The sequence below is a fragment of the Emys orbicularis genome, chromosome 6 (assembly GCF_028017835.1).
Source record: "Emys orbicularis isolate rEmyOrb1 chromosome 6, rEmyOrb1.hap1, whole genome shotgun sequence".
NCBI lineage: Eukaryota > Metazoa > Chordata > Testudines > Emydidae > Emys > Emys orbicularis.
This window is the reverse complement of record NC_088688.1, coordinates 122,295,989-122,320,362: the sequence shown is the minus strand read 5'-3', so window position 1 is coordinate 122,320,362 and position 24,374 is coordinate 122,295,989. Positions and strand designations below refer to the sequence as shown.

Below are 24,374 nucleotides of genomic sequence, written 5' to 3'. Positions count from 1 at the left end.
GGGGGTGGCATTCTGTGTGACAGTTGTTTGTATTTCTCCCTGATGCACAGCCACCTTTCTTGATTTTAATTCCCTGTACCTGTACGCCATGTCGTCACTCGCCCCTCCCTCCCTCCCTCCCTTCTTCCCCTGGTCTTTAGATACTAGTTTCATGCCTTTTTTCAGACCAGACGCCATAGCTATCACTGGGATCATGGATCCCGCTCAGATCACCCCGGCAATTATGAGCACTATGAACACCACGCGCATTGTCCTGGAGTATATGCAGAGCCTGGACATGCCAAAGCAAAACCAGGACCAGCTGAGGAGGAGGCGATTGCAGCGCGGCGACGATAGTGATGAGGAAATTGACATGGACCTCTCACAAGGCACAGGCCCCAGCAATGTGGAAATCATGGTGTTACTGGGGCAGGTTCATGCCGTGGAACGCCGATTCTGGGCCCGGGAAACAAGCACCGACTGGTGGGACCGCATCGTGTTGCAGGTCTGGGACGATGCCCAGTGGCTGCGAAACTTTCGCATGCGTAAGGGCACTTTCATGGAACTTTGTGACTTGCTTTCCCCTGCCCTGAAGCGCCAGAATACCAGGATGAGAGCAGCCCTCACAGTTGAGAAGCGAGTGGCGATAGCCCTGGGGAAGCTTGCAACGCCAGACAGCTACCGGTCAGTCGGGAATCAATTTGGAGTGGGCAAATCTACTGTGGGGGCTGCTGTGATCCAAGTTGCCAGGGCAATGAGAGACCTGGTGATATCAAGGGTAGTGACTCTGGGAAACGTGCAGGACATAGTGGATGGCTTTGCTGCAATGGGATTCCCAAACTGTGGTGGGGCGATAGACGGAACCCATATCCCTATCTTGGCACCGGAGCACCAAGCCACCGAGTACATAAACCGCAAGGGGTACTTTTCAATGCTGCTGCAAGCCCTGGTGGATCACAAGGGACGTTTCACCGACATCAACGTGGGCTGGCCGGGAAGGGTACATGATGCTCGCGTCTTCAGGCACTCTGTTCTGTTTCGAAAGCTGGAGGAAGGGACTTTCTTCCCGGACCAGAAAATAACCGTTGGGGATGTTGAAATGCCTATCGTGATCCTTGGGGACCCAGCCTACCCCTTAATGCCATGGCTCATGAAGCCGTACACAGGCAGCCTGGACAGGAGTCAGGACCTGTTCACCTACAGGCTGAGCAAGTGCCGAATGGTGGTGGAATGTGCATTTGGGCGTTTAAAAGCGCGCTGGCGCAGCTTACTGACTCGCTCAGACCTTAGCGAAAAGAATATCCCCATTGTTATTGCTGCTTGCTGTGCGCTCCACAGTATCTGTGAGAGTAAGGGGGAGACATTTATGGCGGGGTGGGAGGTAGAGGCAAATCGCCTGGCCGCTGATTACGCGCAGCCAGACACCAGGTCGGTTAGAGCAGCACAGCAGGGCGCGGTGCGCATCAGAGAAGCTTTGAAAACTAGTTTTGTGACTGGCCAGGCTACGGTGTGAAACTTCTGTTTGTTTCTCCTTGATGAAATCGCAGCCCCCCCCCCACCCACCCGGTTAACTCTACTACCCTGTAAACCAAGCACCCCACCCTCCCCTACCCTCCCCTCTTCAAGCACCACTTGCAGAGGCAATAAAGTCATTGTTACTTCACATTCATGCATTCTTTATTAATTCAGCACACAACTAGGGGGATAATTGCAAAGGTAGCCCGGGATGGGTGGGGGAGGAGGGAAGGAAAAGGACACACTGCACTTTAAAACTTTAAAACTTATTGCACTGGAAATCATCTAGGCTGGAGTGATTGGGTGGCCGGAGGCCCCCCCACCGTGTTCTTGGGCGTCTGGGTGAGGAGGCAATGGGACTTGGGGAGGAGGGCTGTTGGTTACAGAGGGGCTGTAGCGGCGGTCTCTGCTCCTGCTGCCTTTCCTGCAGCTCAACCATACGCAGGAGCATATCACTTTGATGCTCCAGCAGCCGGAGCATCGATTCTTGCTTTCTGATTACAAGCTGACGCCACTTCTCCTCTTCAGCCCGCGTTTCAGCACGCAACCTCTGCTCTTCAGCCCGCCACCTCTCCTCTCACTCATATTGGGCTTTTTTAAAATCAGTCATTGACTGCCTCCACGCATTCTGCTGTGCTCTGTCAGCGTGGGAGGCAGTCTGTAGTTCAGTGAACATTTCGTCACGCGTCCTTCGCTTACGTTTTCTAATATTCACTAGCCTCTGTGAAGGTGAAACATTTGCAGCTGGTGGAGGAGAAGGGAGAGGTTGTTAAAAAAGATACATTTTAGAGAACAATGGGTACAGTCTTTCACGTTAGATTTTGATGTTCACATCACACAGCACATGTGCTTTCGTTACAAGGTCGCATTTTTCCTCTTATATTGAGGGCCTGCCGGTTTTGTGTGAGAGATCACTCACGCAGTACCAGGCCACAGATTTCAGCTGGCAGGCAGCCATGGTAAGACACAGTCTTTTGGCTTTTTTAACCTTGTTAACAAGTGGGGATGGTTTAAAACAGTACTGCTCTCATTAACCATACCAAGCACCCGTTGGGTTGGCCATTTAAAATGGGTTTGCAATGTAAAAGGAGGGGCTGCGGTTTCAGCTTTAACATGCAGCACAAACCCAACTAACTCCCCTCCCCCCACACACCCAATTCTCTGGGATGGTCAATTCACCCCTCCCCCCCACCGCGTGGTTAACAGCGGGGAATATTTCTGTTCAGCAGAGCAGGAAGGGGCACCTCTGAATGTCCCCTTTATAAAATCGCCCCATTTCAACCAGGTGACCGTGAATGATATCACTCTCCGGAGGATAACAAAGAGCGATAAGGAATGGATGTTGTCTGCATGCCAGCAAACACCGGGACCATACGCTGCCATGCTTTGTTATGCAATGATTCCCGACTACGTGCTACTGGCCTGGCGTGGTAAAGTGTCCTACCATGGCGGACGGGATAAGGCAGCCCTCCCCAGAAACCTTTTGCAAAGGCTTTGGGAGTACATGAAGGAGAGCTTTCTGGAGATGTCCCTGGAGGATTTCCGCTCCATCCCCATACACGTTAACAGACTTTTCCAGTAGCTTTACTGGCCGTGATTGCCAGGGCAAATTAATCATTAATCATTAAACACGCTTGTTTTTAAACCATGTGTAATATTTACAAAGGTACACTCACCAGAGGTCCCCTGTGTGCCCACAGGGTCTTGGGTGAGTTCGGGGGTTACTGGTTCCAGGTCCAGGGTGATAAACATATCCTGGCTGTTGGGGAAACCGGTTTCTCCGCTTCCTTGCTGCTGTGAGCTATCTATGTTCTCTCCATCCTCATCTTCCTCGTCCGCCGAACCCGCTTCCCTGTGTCTTTCTCCAGTGAGGGACTCATAGCATACACCTGGGGTAGTGGTGGCTGCACCCCCTAGAATGGCATGCAGCTCCGCATAGAAGCGGCATGTTTGCGGCTCAGCCCCGGACCTTCCGTTCGCTTCTCTGGATTTGTGGTAGGCTTGCCTTAGCTCCTTAATTTTCACGCGGCACTGCTGTGCGTCCCTGTTATGGCCTCTGTCCTTCATGGCCTTGGAGACCTTTTCTAATATTTTGCCATTTCTTTTACTGCTTCGGAGTTCGGCCAGCACAGATTCATCTCCCCAGATGGCGAGCAGATCCCGTACCTCCCGTTCGCTCCAGGCTGGAGCTCTTTTGCGATCCTGGGACTGGGACTCCATCACGGTTACCTGTGCTGATGAGCTCTGCATGGTCACCTGTGCTCTCCACGCTGAGCAAACAGGAAATGAAATTCAAACGTTCGCGGGGCTTTTCCTGTCTACCTGGCCAGTGCATCTGAGTTGAGAGTGCTGTCCAGAGCGGTCACAATGAAGCACTGTGGGATAGCTCCCGGAGGCCAATAAAGTCGAATTCCGTCCACACTAACCCAATTCCGACCCCCTAAGGCCGATTTCATCGCTAATCCCCTCGTCGGAGGTGGTGTAAAGAAACCGGTTTAAAGGGCCCTTTAAGTCGAAAGAAAGGGCTTCGTCGTGTAAACGTGTCCAGGCTTAATTCGATTTAACGCGGCTAAAGTCGACCTAAACTCGTAGTGTAGACCAGGCCTAAGTGATTAATACCTGGGGGAGCAAAGAGCTGTGCATATCTCTCTGTTCGTGTTCTAGAGGGCCGACAATTTATGAGTTTACCCTGTATATGCTTTATACAGAGTAAAAACGGATTTATGTGGGGTTTGGATCCCATTGGAAGCTGGGTGTCTGGGTGCTGGAGACAGGAGTACCTCCTGAGTGGTTTTCAGTTAAAACCTGCAGCTTTTGGGATGTGGTTCAGACCCTGGGTCTGTGTTGCAGCCGGCTAGCGTGTCTGGCTCAACAAGGCAGGGTTCTGGAAGTCCCAAGCTGACAGGGGAAACGGGCTCAGAGGTAGTTTCAGCACATCAGGTGACAGTCCCAAGGGAGTCTCTGTGACCGAACCCGTCACATGTGGTTCTTGCACCTCCAGCACATTGCTATTTACATCTTAACTGGGTGTGGAGGTTGCCGTAAAAACTATTCCAAGCAGAGAACTAGCAGATGAGCCCCTTGGTCTATGATCGACAATCCCTGTGGCATCCAGAAATCCTAAGCCCCACAATCAATTGGGCTGTTCCATGGTTTTTTCATGAGTGTCTCTGAACCGTGAGCTCCACTCAGATCTTTGATTCAGTGATGCCTTGGTGACTGCTGCTGAAACCTCCTAGTACACCACATAGCCACGTACACAAGTGCTTCTCACGGTGCACAAGTGTTCATACCATTGTGATTGCATTTGCTGTGAGCAAGACGAAGTATTACCAGGCAATGGGCTGGATGGCCTGACTTAATTGGAATCTTCCATGCCTTCCTCCTATTTCAGCACACTGTAGTTTAACCGTTTGGTATTCCTAATTTCATCTCTCCTTGTTTCCCAGGGACCTGAGGGCTATCGGCAGCCCCTGCTTTAGCAATGATCAGGCTCACAGTCACCCCAAAGATATCCCTTGCTGATGAACCACTGAAAATCCAAGTCTCTGGCTTGCCCCCCTCCCAGCTGGTGACCCTCCAAGCCTCTCTGACCGATGAGAAAGGGGTGCTCTTCTGCTCCCAAGCGCTCTACTGGTCAGATAAGGCTGGCGAGGTGGACCTGGAGCAGGCTGCTGCCACTGGAGGGGATTACACTGGTGTGCAGCCCATGGGTCTGTTTCAGTGCCTGAAGCCAGAAAAGCTGTTCCATAGGCTGATGAAGCGGGATGTGATGCAGAGTCCCTTCCGGGTTCGCCTGGACTTGTTCGACTCATATCACGTGTTTTCCTCACCCCGCGATCAGCCTGCAGCCAGCCAGACTGTGGAGAGGTGGTACGTGGTACCCGGAGTACAACGGGTCCAGATCAGGGGCAGCAGAGTCCGCGGAGCCCTCTTCCTCCCTCCAGGTGAGAGAATCCCCGTCTCCTCGGTTCTAGAACTGGGTGAATGAGCCATAAAGAAGGACTTGATTCAGCAAAGGTTCCTTTTTCTGTTCACGAATGGTCTGCCAACTGATTGCAATCTTCTCCAATGTATTTGTTTGCCAGATAATTTCTGTGACTAATTCCTGTCCTGAAGATTGTCCCCAGGAGTTTGTCATGAGTGCAAAAATCTCAGCTGCGTTGGTTAGTTATGATTGGATCGATGGGTCACGTGGGGGTGATTTTGCTTCATGACTAGATGAGCATGAATTTCAGGATTCAGTTTCCATTGAGAATACTCATATTGATGAGTTCTGAATCACTTTCAGTGACTCTCTTCCAGTATTAGCTTACAATTTGCTGTTTCCATAAACATTCCTGCGAGTAAAACGCAAACACACAAGGGCACACACACAGACCAAAGCACATTCATTCAAAAAAATTCATTCATGAGTATTCAAATTTTCCTTGCTTTTTTTCACCCAATTCCATTCCTTTCTCTCTCTTCTGTCCTCCACCTCTTTCTCATCTGCCTCATCTTTCTACGTAAGGCACAAGCCCCAGTGCTTGTGAACAGCCATGCAGAGCTTTCTTCCTCTTCGTAACCGAGCTCTGTGTGCAAACTGCAGATCCTGAGGCTGTTACGCTGTTCACATGGAAAAACAATGCTCTGTTTGCACGTGCCTACCCGTGTGTGTGTGTGTGTGTGGTGAGCAGAGGGGTGGGGTGCTTGTGAAGTGCACAGTCCCCCAGCTGTATGAAGGGGCTCGTAAAGGGTCATTATTAATTTTGTCATCTAAAATTAGAAACATGTCTATAGCCTAGTCTAGGGAACCTCAGGAATCCAGTTAAGGCTCTTCTCTTTCAAAGGTCTATCTTCAAACATTTCAGGTGGGCAAGTCCTTGCCATATAACTAGAGAAATCAAGTTCAGGCTCTTCCTCAGTGGTTTCCCCAATTTCTAAATTTCCGCCCGTGGACAGCCCCATCCATCCCTAGTGTGTATAACCTGCTGAGAGGACTCTACTTTCTAGACTGGAACCTCCTTGGGGCAGGGACTGTGTCTAACTAGGTGTTTGTGGCTTTGTCCAGTACCTAGCATGAGAGTGTATTGACCAATGAGGTCCTTTGGGTATGGTTATGACATAACTTAATTGGCTCTGCTGGACTGATTGCTTTGTTCACTTTAAATGCAAATATACTTTCATTGTCTCTGGCTTACAAAGCTTGACCCAGGCAGACTGGCAAATCCAGGTACCTTTGTCTAGCACAAACCCGTTTATCAGCCTGACTTGGATTGCTTCATCTAAACATGTTTTAGTAACACATTTCCAGCATACCTACATAGCTCTACACGTTAACCATACATACATCATGCAGTGATATCCGTGACCAGCACGTCACCAGTTTTCATATGATGCCTTACAACACAGCGGTTAGATAAATATTCTGACAACTTTGTGCTGTCGGTAGCGCATTTGTCAGACTTGCTGGGATTTATTTTTACATACCACTGTGCACCCTGCGCCAGTCGGGATAAAAGGGCTCTTAGGGTCGCACCATCTTGGCTGGGCTCCATGTCACAGCAGTAGTAGGGCTGTTGTCTGAGGGTTCTAGTTGATTCATCTGAAAGTAGAAAGGCAGATCCCAGAATTCTGCTCCGCTCCCAGGAGTAGGCTATGAGAGGTAAGAATGGGAAAGGCTGGGGTCAGGGGTGCTGTTAGCTAGTGACAATGATTCCAGTTCTAGCCATTTTGACACTGAATCGTGTTCTCATCATGCAAGTTGTGTTCTCGTCCATCCTCCCAGTTGAAGGAAAGGCCCAGGTAGGGACCATCGAATTGTGGAGGTAAATGCGTGGTTGCACAGGTGGTGTCGAAGAGAGGGCTTTGGATTCTTCTACTGTGGGATGTTGTTCCAGGAAGGAGGATTGCTAGGAAGAGATGGGATCCATGTAACGAAGAGAGGGGAGAGTATCTTTGCAGTGGTGAAAGAACAGGTTAAGGACTATTTAGAAAAGCTGGACATGCATAAGTCCATGCATAGGGATCTAATGCATCTGAGGGTGCTGAGGGAGTTGGCTGATGTGATTGCAGAGCCATTGGCCGTTATCTTTGAAAACTCGTGGTGATCGGGCGAGGTCCCGGACGACAGGAAAAAGGCAAATATAGTGCCCATCTTTAAAAAAGGGAAGAAGGAGAATCCAGGGAACTATAGATCGGTCAGCCTCACCTCAGTCCCTGGAAAAATCATGAAGCAGGTCCTTAAGGAATCCATTTTGAAGCACTTGGAGGAGAGGAAGGTGATCAGGACCAGTCAACATGGATTCACCAAGGGCAAGTCATGCCTGACCAACCTGATTGCCTTCTATGATGAGACAAGTGGCTCTGTGGATATGAGGAAAGCGGTGGATGTGATATACCTTGACTTTAGCAAAGGTTTTGATACGGTCTCCCACGGTATTCTTGCCAGCAAGTTAAAGTAGTATGGATTGGATGAATGGACTGTAAGGTGGATAGAAAGCTGGCTAGATTGTCGGGCTCAATGGGTAATGATCAATGGCTCGATGTCTAGTTGGCAGCCAGTATCAAGCGGAGTGCCCCAGGGGTTGGTCCTGGGGCCGGTTTTGTTCAACATCTTCAGTAATGATCTGGATGATGGGATGGATTGCACCCTCAGCAAGTTTGTGGATGACATTAAGCTGGGGAGATAAGCTAGACGGTAGGGATAGAGTCCAAAGTGACCTAGACAAATTGGAGGATTGGGCCAAAAGAAATCTGATGAGGTTCAACAAGGACAAGTGCAGAGTCCTGCACTTAGGATGGAAGAATCCCATGCACGGCTGGGGACCGACTGGCTAAACAGCACTTTAGGACAGAAAAGGACCTGGGGATTATAGTGAATGAGAAGCTGGATATGAGTCAGCAGTGTGCCCTTTTTGCCAAGAAGGCTAACGGCATATTGGGCTCCATTAGTAGGAGCATTGCCAGCAGATCGAGGGAAGTGATTATTCCCCGCTATGCGGCACTAGTGAGGCCACATTTGGAGTATTGTGTCAGTTTTGGGCCCCCCACTACAGAAAGGATGTGGACAAATTGGACAGAGTCCAGCGGAGGGCAATGAAAATGATTAGAGGGCTGGGGCACATGACTTATGTGGAGAGGCTGAGGGAACTGGGCTTATTTAGTCTGCAGAAAAGAAGAGTGAGAGGAGATTTGATAGCAGCCTTCAACTACCTGAAGGGGGGTTCCAAAGAGGATGGCGCTCGGCTGTTCTCAGGGGTGGCAGATGATGGAACAAGGAGAAATGGTCTCACGTTGCAGTGGGGGAGGTTTTAAGTTGGCTATTAGGAAAAACTATTTCACTAGGAGGGTGATGAAGCACTGGAATGGGTTCCCTAGGCAGGTGGTGGAATCTCCATCCTTAGAGGTTTTTAAATGCCCGGCTTGACAAAGCCCTGGCTGGGATGATTTAGTTGGGGTTGGTCCTGCTTTGAGCAGGGGGTTGGACTAGATGACCTCCTGAGGTCTCTTCCAACCCTAGTCTTCTATCATTCTGTGAATCCATGCTTCCCTTTCCTTGTTTATGTCTCTGGTTTTCACTCATTTTCTCTTCCTTGTTCTCCTCAGGGGAAGGTCCTTTTCCAGGGCTGATTGACATGTTTGGTGGCGTGGGTGGACTCATTGAATTCCGAGCCAGCCTCCTTGCCAGTCGTGGCTTTGCTGCACTGGCCCTAGCTTACTTTGCGTATGAAGACCTGCCCAGTTTTTAGAGGAGGTGGAGCTGGAATATTTTGAGGAAGCTGCCAACATACTCTTGGAACATCCAAAGGTACTTTCTGCTCACAGATAAGTTCTATATCTTGTCTCCCTATCGCAACTACTGCCGAAGAAATCCAACAACCCTCCATAAGGTGTAGCTTGTGTGTCTAAGTATATAACTACCCTGCAAAAAACAGTGTGTGCTTAACTTGGGTTAGCTGACCCAGGTTAGAAGAGCAGTGAGGACACAGCAACGTGGCTTTTAAATCAGGTTAGCAGCTCAAGGTCACCCCCATTCTCCCATATAATCTTTAACTTGAGCTACTAACCTGAGTCAAAAGCTGAATTGCTGTGTCATCACTGCTATTTTAACCCGAGTTAGCTAATGTTGGTCAGCTAAGCTGAGTTAAGAACACACCTTTTTTTTTTTTTTTTTTTTTTTTTTTTTTGCAGTGTAGTGTAGAAGGGTTCAGTTGGGGTCGCCCCTCTCTGAGGCGGCTGGGAGCCAGGCTGCCTCACTACTGAGGTCCGCTGAGTCAGGGAATTAGCCGGGTGAGGCAGGAAACAGTCAAGGGCTCAGGCCCTCAGGCAGGGGCTGAGCAAATAGTTCAGTATCCGGCCCGGGCCCTGGGTCAGGGCGGGGCAGCAAACAAACAGGAGCTCAGGCCCTCAGGCAGGGGCTGAGCAAATAGTTCAGGATAAGCCCAGGCCCTGGGTCAGGGCGGGGCAGCAAACAAACAAACAAACAAACAAACAGGAGCTTAGGCCCTCAGGCAGGGGCTAAGCAAATAGTTCAGGAACAAAAATCCAGACTCCTGGTTCTGAGCATCTGGGGCAAGGGGGAGATGGCCACCCGTAAGTGCAGTGACGGGGGGACGCAGGCCCGCCCACTCCACTGCGTCCCAGCCCGGGGCCCTAACAGCGGCAGGCAGCCTGCTGTTGTCAGTAGGGATCCTGGCCGCAACACATTGACATCGGCTCTGGGTGTGCCGCAGCCAGACTAGGGTCGGCTGCCCCTGGGCTACTTCCTACCTCCCCCTCTAGCAGTACCTGCGTCTGGTCGGTGTCCTCCACGGAATAAAGCACCATGGGCTCCTCAAGGTACTCAGCGAGCGGTAGGCTTGGCAGCTCCTCTGGGTCACTTCTCACCGGTAGGCTTAACAGCTTCTCCGGGGTCTGGTCGTCATCAGGCCTTGACTGGTATGGCCAGTCCTCAGGTCGGTCACAGGCTGCAGGAGTCTCCCCAGCGGGAGCTAGGCCCCCAGCGTCTGGCTTCTCCGGCGGCCAGGCAGCTTCTGAGCTCTGGGGTGGGGCTTTGGTACTTCCTGTCCTGTGCTTTGACCTTTGGGGGGCGGGCGCAGGCTCCAGTGGCTCCGCCCACTTTGGCATCCAGAGGGGCTCGTACCTCTCTGGGGCGGCTGGGAGCCAGGCCGCCTCACTACAGTAGACATATCTTGAATTACTGCCTGGTCCATATTGCAGCTCCCTGCAATCCCTGCCATCAACAGAGTATTCTTACCCACTGTCACACCTCCCAGGGAAGACAAAGATGACCAACTGCAAGTTTTATTCTCCTCCTGTTGAGTTTGCTCAGAGGTGTGCCAGACTTCTTCTTATCTTTGGCCTTCTGACTAGATCACAATCTTCTCTGCTTCACAGAATGGGTCCTGTTGGGTCCGTAGGAAAACTAGCTCTGCGTTCAGAGAGGAACATGTCCTATCATTTTTGAGTCTCACCCAGTGTTAGGCACTACAACTTGTTATTGAGCAAGGCAATAGGGTCAAGACACCAAGGTTTTTATCTAACATTTTTGGGGGGAGGGAGGGAATGCAATGGGATTTCCATGGGAGATGGACTAGACAGAACCTCATCTAAACTTCTTCTGAAGGATGACATGTCTATTGGTGCAACCCCATTCTCTTCCCTCATACTGCTCAGCAGGGTTAACATCACGCCCCTGCCTGCTAGCTCAAATGTCTACCCAGCTACCAACAAGCATGTATGTAACACTGCTCTACAGCCAAAATGCTTCTGAAATAAATGTAGTCAAACTTTACTAATTCTGGGTCACTGAGAATGAAAATGATGCTTAAAATTGTTGATTGGCTCTAGTTTTCAAGATATGCTATTGGGTCAGTATATACGACCCTTGACTTGGGAATGGCGGAGGATAAGTGAGTTATAAAGGGAAGGGATCTCAATTTAAACCAGAAATGACTAAAATACATCTTTGACTGGATCTATGACTAAATCTATGACTGGGTTTGGACAGTACTTGCTTTTTAGGCAAAACAATGAATGATGCAATCTGAAGCTGGTATTGCGTCATACATGATATGAATTGCATCATGTTATTCCTAGAAGTCATGGATGATGCAATCATAACGAAGCTTACATCACTCTGCTGAACAAATAGCCCTATATCAGCTCTAGAAATCATACAGTGTCGTGCTCTCTTATTTGTCAGTGTTTGATTTTGCAAAGGGACACATTTCTATTTAGCCAAAGTGAGCAGAGATGCCTCGTACTTGTGTGAACAGTGCAGATAACTTCTGCTATGTTTGTGGTGAAGTGACTTTTGCATCACAAAAGCGCAGTATAACCACTATGGTTAAGAAAGCCTATCACCTTTATTTTGGCTGCAAAATTGGGGATCAGGACAAGAGGTGGGCCCCACACATATGCTGCAACACTTGTGCAACAAATCTTCGCCAGTGGTTGAACAGGAAAAGGAAATCTATGCCTTTTGCAGTGCCAATGATTTGGAGAGAGCCAACAGATCATACCAGCAATTGTTACTTCTGCATGGTGCCACCAGTTGGGAAAGGTGTGTCAAAGAAGAAAAAGTGGACTGTGCATTATCCAAACATTCCATCAGCTATACGCCCAGCACCCCACGGAGAAGGACTGCCGGTTCCTGAGGCACCAGAATCATTCTCACTTGAGTCAGACGAGGAAGAGGAAGAGGATGAAACTTCTGATCCTGAACCATCAATGTCACAGGACCCACATTTTCTCCCATCCTCCTCCTCTGAACCACACCTCATAACACAAGGTGAACTGAATGACCTTGTCAGGGATTTGGAACTACCCAAGAGTAAGGCAGAGCTGTTGGGCTCCAGACTACAGCAGTGGAATCTCCTGGCAGGTGATGTTAGGGTTTCCATGTTCCGTGACCCTCAAAAGGATCTTGTCCCATTCTTCTTCATGGAAGGTGATCTTGTAGCCTGCAACAACATCGATGGTGTGATGGCAGCCCTCAACATCGTTCACGATCCAGATGAGTGGAGACTGTTCATTGATTCATCGAAGACGAGTCTTAAAGCTGTTTTACTGCATAATGGCAATGTTTTGCCATCAATTCCAGTTGGTCATGCAGTCCATATGAAGGAAACCTATGACAACATGAAACAACTTTTGAGGTGCATAAACTATGACCAACATCAGTGGCAGCTTTGTGGCGATTTGAAGGTTGTTGCTCTCTTGCTTGGTCTGCAGACTGGATACACAAAGTACTGCTGTTTTCTCTGCGAATGGGATAGTCGTGCAAGAGATTCCCACTACATCAAGAAAGATTGGCCACTCCGACAGTCATTGGAGCCTGGGAGGAAAAGTGTTCAGCATCCACCACTTGTTGAATCAAGGAAGATTTTGTTACCACCCTTACACATCCAGGCCATTGACAAAACACAAGCAGCTTTCAGTACCTCCGTGGAAAATTTCCAAGGTTAAGTGAAGCTAAGATAAAGGAAGGTGTCTTTGTTGGTCCTCAGATTCGTGAACTTCTTCCAGATGATGCATTTGACCATGCACTGCGTGGCAAGGAAAAGACGGCATGGAAAGCCTTCCAGTTAGTGGCAATAAATTTTCTCGGAAACAACAAGGCTGACAACTACAGGTTGTTGGTGGAAAACCTCCTCAAGGCATACAAAAGCCTTGGTTGCAACATGTCACTAAAGATACATTTTTTTGCACTCTCATCTAGATTTTTTTCCACCGAACTGCGGAGCAGTGAGCGACGAGCACGGCGAGTGATTTCACCAAGACATTGCAACAATGAAGAAACGCTATCAGGGCAAATGGAGCCCATCAATGCTTGCAGACTATTGCTGGACAGTGACAAGAGATGCTCCATTTAATGAATACAAGAGACAAGCCAAGAAGCGCTGAGTAGACACTGAATAGGACTAAACTATGTACAGAATAGTTTTTTGCCTTTTGTTTCATAATAAATTTTATTTATATAACCCTTTTGCTGATTTTTAAAGTGTTACATAAACAGGACAGGTGAAATATTATCATGTAAAGCAACCATAAACACATGAAAAGACCTAGGTTTACAATTTATGATTAAAACTCTATCTACACAATATACATAGACATAAAATGTAAAAACTTAAATATCTTAGAAACAGTAGCCAATCAGTTGTTTTAATTGTCATATTTGAATTCAGCACATCAAAATACATAATAAATAGAGATAAAATGTGCTGAAGCAGATGACTTCTCAAAAATTGTAGACCAGTGTAATCAAAGTTGTTGTTTTTTAAAGCAGAGGTGGTGATGGTGGTGGTAGGGAGACAGGGAGCTAATTTCCAAGGTAATTATGACAGCCACATTTAAAGTGGAAAATATGGGGAGTGGATACATAGTTCTGGAGATGGAGATAGCAAGATGGAGATTTGCAGTTCATACTTATAATTGCATATTTAATTTAATTGCACAATTGCATGTAGAAAGCTGAATATTTATATACATCTAAGTGGCCATGTGCAAATGCAGTCTGCATTTGCAGGCTTGGTGTTTGCCTTGCATAATTTAAGGTGCAATGGTGAATATCCATCTTTCAAACTTATGTCAGTTGGATGCTTATGTTATCTTGACTTACTAGTGAAGGTCCAGATATCTTGGTGATGGCCACACTAAATATGCTTAGATAAGACTGTCACTGTTGTGCCACTTGATCAGAGAACAGGAATCATTGAAGGGCAGAACACACACAAAAAGGCTGCACATTAATTTAACGTTTAATGTATTTCTGTATGGTGTGTTTTCAGGTGGGAGGGGCAGGAGTTGGTGTGGTTGCAACCTGCAAAGGTGCTGAGATTGCACTGGCAATGGCAACGTTCCTACCACAGATCACAGCCACAGTTTGCATTAACGGGACCAATGCCATCCACGGGACTGCGCTGCGCTACCGTGATCTCCACATCAGTCCAATAGCTTGCAAATTTGAGTGTGTGCGGCTCACACCCCTGGGGCTGCTCTCTTTCTTCAGTGTCATTGGGGACACTCGAGCAGAGGCAAATCAAGGTAGCATCATCCCTGTTGAAAAGGCCCAGGGTCAGCTCCTCTTGGTCGTGGGAGAAAGTGACCAGAACCACAACAGCAAAGCATATGCTGAGGAAGCGATGGAGAGGATGAGGAGACATGGGAGAAAGAACTGCACTCTGCTGTCTTATCCAGGCACCGGGCACCTGATAGAGCCCCCGGGGTCCCCGTTCTGCCCCTGCTCCTGGAACCCCTTTTTCCTCTTGCCCTTGATGTGGGGAGGCGAAGCCCAACCCCATGCCGCTGCACAGGAGCATTCTTGGAGAGAGATCCAAAAATTCCTTTGGCACCACCTGTGCCCAACAGGAAGCAGCAAACTCTGAAAACAGGGAGGCCTGGACCGAAAAGTTTCTGCGCCCCATGCCCTCCTGAACCCGATCAAGAAATATTGGAACAATCTGTGAATTCTGGGTCTCAACTGAAAGAGAAATACACCGCCTGGGGGACGAGGGTGCATTTCCAACCACTACAACGTGGACATCTTCTCTTGTAGGCCTGCAGCCAATAGCAGGTGGGAAACACAAATGCACGAACAAGTCTGCCTTCTGCTAGATCGAATCATTCATGTGCCTGGGGCCTGATCCAGCTCTCACTGAAATCTATGGGAATTGGATCAGGCCCCATGGATGGGAGTCTGGTGGTGGCTTCTGTCTGCAGAGTTCTATGCAAAATTTTCCAGCTTGCTTCCCAGCAGTTCCAACCCTCGAGTTTTTGCTTCAAGCGAACCCCAAATTTTAAGGGGAGAATACTGAAACCTTGTAAGTCTACTGTGATGTGTATAGCTGCAACCTGTCCAAACCAGCCCTTCACCAGATTCACTGGAAACTTGGCACCGATTTCCCAGCCCTACAAGTCACAGCCAGTGAAACAGTTTCCCTGAGAAGTAGGAAGGAGGATTTTTCTCTCTAACATGCTGCTGCACCATTAAACAATGCTGGAGACCACCTAGGGCTTGTCTACACTAGGAGTTTTTGAATCCATAACTCCCACCGTGTGCAGCTCGACCAGTGGAGACTGTAGTGTAGACAAGTGGCCTTGAGTGTTTTGACCACTCTTATTTTCTAACCTTTTCTACACTGCAGCCTTAACTAGAGAAGCTGCTGTCAGGAATTAAGGGTCCGAAAATCCAAGTGTAGGGCCGGTGCAAGGATATTTTGCACTCTAGGCGAAACTTCCACCTTGTGCCCCCTTTTCCCCCCCCCCAACCTCCGAAAACTAGTAAACTTAGCATTATAAACAGCCTGTCAGAATGGGTAAGGGCTTTATAGTGTTGTTTTTTTACCTTTAAGTTGTTTCAATTGTTTGCCATTGCTTCTGATGGTGTCCCATTCAAAGTCTTACTATTGTGCAAAGCTAAACAACTGAGCCTTGCATTGCATCACCAGCCAGGTTAGGCAGGGTGACAAATCCCCCTGGTGACTAATTTCTACTCCAAGTCTATAAAGCAGACTTTTAAGGTAAATACATTATTCCGTTAGTATTACCCATGCACACATCTCACAAAGATTCTCACTCTTGACAAGTTACCAGCCTTGTGTAGATCCCTTCCACGTTCCTCTTTGTGGGCAAGTGCCCTGTAAGACACGTGTGGGGTGCAGTGAGTTTGTCAGGCCTGTGGTGACAGCTGTTTGTGAAGATCAGGGGGCCCTTTGCCAAAGGGTGCTGGTGTCACAGTGAGCTTGGGGTGGCTGACAGTATGGGAATGGGCACTGAGGCTGGTGGGGCAGGTAACACTCACGGCTGGGGTGCAGGCAGTGCCGGGATGGGGCAGGGGCACGTACCTGTCAGTCTCCAGCTCTCGGGCCCCGCCAGCAGCCTCTTCACTTCGGAGTCTCCCCCGCTTGCCCGGGGGCCACTCCTCCTCTCAAGCTCCCCGGCCACCGCGGCCGCCTGGGAGGACGCAGGCGGGGGGTGCCGCCGCGGAGGAGATGCATAATGCCGTGCTCAGCTGGGGCCCTGCACTTGCTGGCTGAGAGCATCAGGAACCGGGCGCCGCTCAGGGGGAGCCGGGAGGCCCGAGCCCAGGGCGGCGGCAGCCTCCACAGCAGCAGGGGCAGGCGGGGAGCGTAGCCCGCCATGGGGCAGGAGAGGCCACGCTGCTGCTGCTGTTTCCCGCCTACAGCCGTCCTTCTATGCCTGGGAGCTGCAGAACCTGAGCGCCGCGAGGGGGGAGCCGGGGGGGGGGGGGGGGTCTGCCCAGGCTGCAGCCCAGCGCCGCCCCCCCGGGGGCTCCTGTACTGGATGCATGCAGGCGGCGGCTCCCGTGCGCCCCCCGGCTCCTCCCTTGCCACACTCGGGCTCTGCGGCTTCCGGGCCTGTGAGCAGCCGCCGCTGGCCCTCCCGGAGCAGGTTAAGGGCCCCGTGCCACAGCGGCGGCTCACATGCCCTGGAGCCGCAGAGCCTGAGCACGGTGAGGGAGGATCTGGGGGGTGTAGGGGGGCTGGTGCCCGCATGCATCCGCTGCAGCCTGCAGGAGCCCCCGGGGAACCGGGCCGCAGCCTGGCCAGGAGGGGCGGGGGGTGCGGTTGCTCCCCGCTAGCGGCGCCACCGCCTTTGCAGGGCTGCTGCCCCCCTGCGCTGCGCTGGCTCCTCGATGGCTGGGGCTCACCACCCCCGCAAGCCGACGCTCTGGCAGGTGTAGGAGAAGTGACGGCAAAAAGATACCTGCCCAAAGTCATAATCTGACAGAAAGCACTGGGGATCTTTAATGTTTATACTAAGTTACCTGAGGGTCTTTATCCTAAAGATCCATGGATGGTAAACCGTATGGAGTTCAATTATGTACCTTGGCAGAATCAGGGCTGGCCCTAGACCAAATGGCACCCTAGGCGAGGAGCGTCTTCGGCGCCCTCTCCCTCCATTTGTTAAACTTTTGAATACCTAATTTTTTATTGCATTTGTAGCCCATTTCATGACTTTGATGCATGCTTTGCATGCATGATTGACCCCTGTGATATAAGATGATAAATTTGCACACTAGGATCTGTAAATCTGTATTTATTCATGCTGTATATAAGCAAATCAAACTATTAGTTTCCTCTAAGCTTATGGCAACTTTTTAATTTTAAGAATAATTGAAATGTACTAACATCAAGAAATGGAACTGTTCATCAACATTGGGTGGATCATTATTAATTAGTGCTACAGCGGTGACAGCCTTAAAACGTTAACCCTAGTCCTTTAGTTCAAAAAGTCGTTTTTCTCGCCTTGCCCCGCGAACTGAAGCATGGCATCAGAGAGATCTAAAGACTGGCCAATTCATTTCCTCGAAGCTTACAGAAACATTCTAGGAGGTTAGTGAAACATGAATCCATGTACGGAATACCGGAAATATTTTACTTCAAACATTCTATTTTCCCTTTTGTCACTAACAACAAAAACAGCACCCCAGGCCAGGCAACCCCCAAGCCTGGCACCCTGCCCCTAAATCCTGCCCTTGACAGGATGATGGACTGAGTTGACCCTTTTGAAATCTGAACATTTGTTTTGAGGGAGTTGAGAAATTTCAAACCTAATATTTGCCCACTATGTTATCCCCCCTGGATGGATGGACAGAGGCACACATGCACACATGCACTCTTTTTGATGTTCAGCGAACATGGTGAAAGGTGCCACTATAATAGGTAGATAACTGCTGGTCTTTTCTGAACAGGTGGGAAAATATTTTTTGGAATTTTTTTTTTTAATTTAAATTGGATGTTTGATGTTATTTAAACTACAAGTTTTTCTTTTGTTTAAAAAAATCTGTTTAAAATGAGAGCTGAATGTAATATAAAATATATTAAGGCCTAAATGTATTATAATCTCTTAACATTTAAATTAAAATATGCTGAATCCATGAGCCTCTATCGAGATTTTGGAGCTAAAGGCTGCTTTTCTATATAGCAAAAGAATCAGGGGGCAAATATCTAACTTTTGTGGTCAAGCTTTATAAATATGGCACAATAGGTCACGTCCTGTATTAAGGACTTGATCCTGTGGGGGACCCAGGGACTTTGCTATAGGTGCAAGAGACTGGCAAAGTCATCACCGGCCTGGGGACTTGGCCTCAGACACCATCAGGTATCTCTCAGGTGCCTCCCCTGAGCCCAGCTGCATGGACTAATACTCCTATTTTATAACTTCTCCCTACCTGAGCTCTGATTGGCTCAGTTCTCAAATGATGAATACTCATGACTCCATATATCAGTTTCTAAAATACTAACAATGCACAATAGGAATTGGAAAATATTAAGCTACATAATGATTTAAATAAATGTATATGGTTATAGTGCACCCTCTAGGTAGCAAAAAGATGTTCCAAAGCCCATGTAAACGCTCTATTTAGTTATAAATCAACATGGTTATATCAGCCAATGAGAATGCATCTTTCTGTAGCAAATAACTGAAGTAGAAATGGAACAGTTGATTCAAATCAGTGATTTAAATGAAGGCTTTCCGCTCAGTGATTTAACTGGCTGATTTAAGTCACTCCACCCTGCTTGTGAAGCATTCTCTCAGCAGTGCTGAATCAAGTCAAAACAGTTTTAGCAGCAATCTGAATGGTGACGTTTCATCCTCAGAGCACCTAAAAGATGCTCAGGAAATAACCACTTACACCCAGGGTTACAGAGCTCACCTCTCCAATCCGCTTCCTAATGCTTTTGGTTGGCCTTGTCCTGAAATCCTCCTCCTCTTTTCTGATGAAGTGGGTTTTAGCCCACAAAAGTTTATGCTCAAATAAATGTGTTAGTGTAGTAGTTTTGGGCCGCGGTTCGGCCCTCAGCGGGGCTGTGAGGTAGCCCACCACCTCGCTACAGTCAGAAAAGAGCCCCGAGCCCTCAATCAGGGTGGGGCAGCAATCACACAGTCAGGCAAACACCCAGGCCCTTAAGCAGGGGCTGGGTCGGAGTTTGTGGCAGCCCAGGCCCTAGGTCAGGGCGGGGCAATAGTCAAGCAAATGCCCAGGCCCTTAAGCAGGGGCTGGGTCAGTTTGTGGCAGCCCAGGCCCTAGGTCAGGGCGGGGCAATAGTCAAATAGTCAAGCAAATACCCAGGCCCTTAAGCAGGGGCTGGGTCAGTTTGTGGCAGCCCAGGCCCTAGGTCAGGGCGGGGCAATAATCAAATAGTCAAGCAGGCACCTAGCCTCTCTAGGCCAGGGAAAAAGGGGGAGTCTGCCACCCAAGGAGTGGGTGGCAGGGGGGACACAGGCCCTCCCACTCCTCTGCATCCCAGCCCGGGGCCCTAGCAGCGACGGACGTTCGCTGCTGTCAGTGGGGATCCTGGCCGCAACACACTGACATCGGCTCTGGCAGTGCAGCAGCCAGACTGGGGTCGGCTGCCCCCGGGCTACTTCCACACTCCCCCTCGTATGGTACCTGGGCCGTCTTGATGTCGTCGGTGCTCTCCACCAGCATTGGCTCCTCTGGGTAGGTAGCGAAGGGCAGGCTCGGCCCGTCCTCCTCGGGGTAGCTGGCCCGGGGCAGGCTCGGCCCGTCCTCCTCGGGGTAGCTGGCCCGGGGCAGGCTCGGCCCGTCCTCCTCGGGGTACCTGGCGAGAGGTAGGCTCGACCGGCCCGGTGAGTCAGCAGGCTGCTCGCGGCCTGCGGCTGTCTCCCAAGCGGGAGCTCGACCAGGGACGTCTGCTCTCTCTGCCGGCCTGGGCTCCACTGAGCTCTGCAGGCAGGCTTTTATACTTCCGGGTCGGGGCCATGACCTCGGAGGGGCGGGCGCCGGACCCGGTGGCTCCGCCCACGTTGGTAGTAGGGGAGGTTCGGCCCTCAGCGGGGCTGTGGGGTAGCCCACCACCTCGCTACAGTTAGTCTCTAAGGTGCCATGAGGACTCGTTGTTTTTGCTGATACAGACTAACACGGCTGCTACACTCTGAAACCTCCTCTTTTTGTTACTTCCCTCCTCTCTCTCTGGACCCTTCCTTCTCACAGGAGGGGACCGGACAGGAAGATAGAGGGAGGGAAAAGGGGACGGATTAGGCAAGAGATGGGAAGGGAAGGAGACAAGAGGCAGGCTGGGAGTGTGGGAAGGAAGGGGAGGAGATTGAATCTACTGGTCCAGCCAGCCTCTCCCCTTTTTATTTAGAAGCAGTCGCGTACTACATAATCCAGCCAAACGAGGACTCCTCAGGGGCAAAGCTCTTCCTGCAGGGCTGTGGCTCAACGTGTTCTCCCAGCAGGGCCGGCTCCAGGCACCAGGCACCCAAGCACGTGCTTGGGGCGGCACCTGGTAAGGGGCGGCGGGAGGAGCGCGGCTCGGCATTCCGGGGGGGGCGCTCCGGCGGCGCTCGGCGGGGGGGGGCAGCGCTCGGCAGGGGTGGGCTCGGGGGGCGGGCTCCAGCGGCCCGGCGCTCGGCGGGGGGGCAGCGCGGGGCTCGCGCTGGGGGGGGGGGGGTTCCGGCGGCTGCGGCGGCGCTCGGCACGGGGGGGCGGGCTCCGGCGCGCGGCAGTCGGCGGGGGCGGGTTCCGGCGCGCGGCGCTCGGCGAGGGGGCGGCGCGGGCGCGGCGCTGGAAGGGGGGTTCCGGCGGCGCTCGGCAGTGGGCGGGGGCGGGCTCCAGCGGCGCTCGGCGGCGGGGGGCGGCTCGGCTAGGGGGGGTTCCGGCGGCGCTCGGCGCAGGGGGGGGTGGGCTCCGGCGCGCGGCGGGGGGGGGCAGCGCTCTGGGAGGGGGTTCCGGCGGCGCTCGGGGGGGGGGGGGGGGGCGGCGCGGCCGCTCGGCTGGGGGGGGCTCAGGGGCAGCAAAAAAGCTAGAGCCGGCCCTGTCTCCCAGTAGCCCGGCAGGATGCTATGGGAAAGCTGACGGGCTGATTTGCAAGGAGACAGAGAAGTCTGTGGGAACAGAGGAGTCACAGCTTGGGAAGCCTAGAGAGCGCAGGTAGGAACTGGGCTCAAAGGCTTGTGCAAAACTGCGGAGCACTGGGGTGCTAAGGGCCAGCTGTTAAAAGCTATGTGCACCCCTCAAGCTGCAGCCAGGCACTTAGGTGCTTTTGAAAAGCTCACCAGGTGCCTGACTCCCATTGATTTCACTGATATTTGCATCTTTAGGGGGCTAAATACATGTAAAAATCTCTTCTTACGTTTGCAGGAAGCTAATTTTCCTTAGCTGCATCCCAAGCCAGGAGAGGGGAAGAGAAAGGAGGTGAAAGACACTGCAACAGGAGCTTATTGTGATTGGGGAGCGAGGCAGTCTTGTGAGCCTGTAGGGATTGAGGGTAGGTGTGTGAGCCTCTGTGGAATCAGCAATATACTCAGGGAATGTCTTTCTGAGTGCGTCTGTTAGTAAACAATTAAGAGAGAATGTCCTGTGTATAAGCAACGGGTAATTGGGTAAAGGCAAAGTCCCAGGTTCCCAGAACAAGTGGCCTCACTAATACCAAGAATGGATTTAGGAGTCAGGGCAGCTTGGAAGTAATCCTGGCTCTGATCCTAACTTGTTGTGTGGCTTTAGGCATGGCACTTGAGTGCTCTGTGCCGCAAATGTAAGTCACGCTGTAGACCTGGACATATTAATTTGTTTCCTATACGTGGATTTGGAAAATGAGCAATTGTTTCTAGCGCGTGGCAGTGCATTCGGGCAGAGGATGTCCTGGAGGATGAAAACACAAAGACGGTGCTTTTGCACCAGCACCTCTAGTATTAAAATGAACAGCTCGACAGTACTAGTTCTCTGTCTTGCAGGAGTGCTGAGGCGAACTGTGTCACAGATGCTTGCATGAATGCTTGTCAAATGCTTTGAGGCCCTGGCACAGAAGATGCTATAGAAGTACTACTATTTCTGCCCAGAGAGCTATACTTCATAGCCAGCTATTGCTGTAGAGGGGCACTCAATAGCTAATAAAACAGAAAAAGCAGAGACAACCAGTTGACACAAATAAAGTCGAGCACTTTGGGCACCAAATAAGTGCCTTAACCGATACAGGCTTTCATAGTATCATTCTGCTCAGTTCTGGAAAATAATCAGCTCTCAAATCTTTCCTCTAAGGCCCCATTATTCAGAAACCCTCAGTTTCAGCTAGAGATGAGCCTGGCCTCTAATTCGCTCTGCTTTAGGTATTTACAGAGCACCAGTCCCTAAATTGTCTGGGTGCTGTAACATACTGAAAGAAAAGAGGAACAAGTTTCAAACAAAAGTTGTCTCTACTCAGTGGGATCTCAACACATTCTCCCTCAAACCCTGAGAAATGTGGTGTGCCGTTGCACTCCGTATGTTTATGGAAATATTCTTATGAGTGTATATATTATGTAAGTGGAATATGCTTTATGCAAAAGGTCTCATATATTGTATCATTACAAAGCTTATGATCTACTGTGTTCATCCTATTTGTTTGCATGTATTATTTCTATGTCTGGAGCTAGGAGAATAAGATATAAACTTGTATTACTGATGTAAACATGTTAAGTGGAAGCCACTAAGGGTGCTTCAGAATCAATGAACTGTGAATGGGTTTGTTTACCTGCAAGCCTTCCTATGTACCTGTCTTCCAGCTATTAGACTATGAAGGAGATCTTACAGTGACATGTGATCATGTCACCTGAACTGGAATCCAGCTTAAACCTGGCACTTTTCCATTTAGAAGGAAGGGTGGGAGCCCAGAGAGAGACAAAGGATTCCTGCCTTGTGCCAAAGCTATAAAAGGGGGTGGAACCGAACAAAGGGGAAGTCAGTCAGGAGAAATCCCTGAGTTACAACCTGAGCTGGAACAAGGGCTGTGCCAGGGGAAAGGATTTGGCCCAGACTAGGAAGAAGTCTAGTCTGTGAAAGAAGTTTATTGGAACATCTCTGAGGGTGAGATATTACCTGTATTCGGTTTCTTAAATGTATTAGGCTTAGACTTGCGTGTTTTGTTTTATTTTACTTGGTGACTTACTTTGTTCTGTCTTATTACTTGAAACCACTTAAATCCTATTTTTTATACTTAATAAAATCACTTTTGTTTATTAATTAACCCAGAGTAAGTGATTAATACCTGGGGGAGCAAAGAGCTGTGCACATCTCTCTGTTAGTGTTCTAGAGGGCAGACAATTTATGAATTTACCCTGTATACGCTTTATACAGAGTAAAAACAGATTTATTTGGGGTTTGGATCCCATTGGAAGCTGGGTGTCTGGGTGCTGGAGACAGGAGTACCTGCTGAGTGGTTTTCAGTTAAAACCTGCAGCTTTTGGGATGTGGTTCAGACCCTGGGTCTGTGTTGCAGCCGGCTAGCGTGTCTGGCTCAACAAGGCAGGGTTCTGGAAGTCCCAAGCTGACAGGGGAAACGGGCTCAGAGGTAGTTTCAGCACATCAGGTGACAGTCCCAAGGGAGTCTCTGTGACCGAACCCATCACATGTGGTTCTTGCACCTCCAGCACATTGCTATTTACATCTTAACTGGGTGTGGAGGTTGCCGTAAAAACTATTCCAAGCAGAGAACTAGCAGATGAGCCCCTTGGTCTATGATCGACAATCCCTGTGGCATCCAGAAATCCTAAGCCCCACAATCAATTGGGCTGTTCCATGTTTTTTTCATGAGTTTCTCTGAACCGTGAGCTCCACTCAGACCTTTGATTCAGTGATGCCTTGGTGACTGCTGCTGAAACCTCCTAGTACACCACATAGCCACGTACACAAGTGCTTCTCACAGTGCACAAGTGTTCACACCATTGTGATTGCATTTGCTGTGAGCAAGACGAAGTATTACCAGGCAATGGGCTGGATGGCCTGACTTAATTGGAATCTTCCATGCCTACCTCCTATTTCAGCACACTGTAGTTTAACCGTTTGGTATTCCTAAGTTCATCCTTTCATCTCTCCTTGTTTCCCAGGGACCTGAGGGCTATCAGCAGCCCCTGCTTTAGCA

The 24,374-nt window shown here is 50.0% G+C and overlaps 1 protein-coding gene across 1 annotated transcript; it reads left to right on the top strand.

The window, feature by feature from the left end:
• Positions 1-4,978: 4,978 nt before the first annotated feature.
• On the top strand, positions 4,979-14,870 carry LOC135880521 (acyl-coenzyme A amino acid N-acyltransferase 1-like). The gene is given in 4 exon segments (XM_065406837.1): positions 4,979-5,441; positions 9,085-9,219; positions 9,222-9,286; positions 14,274-14,870. Coding segments are annotated over 4 exon segments (1,260 nt in total).
• The last annotated feature ends 9,504 nt before the right edge of the window (positions 14,871-24,374 follow it).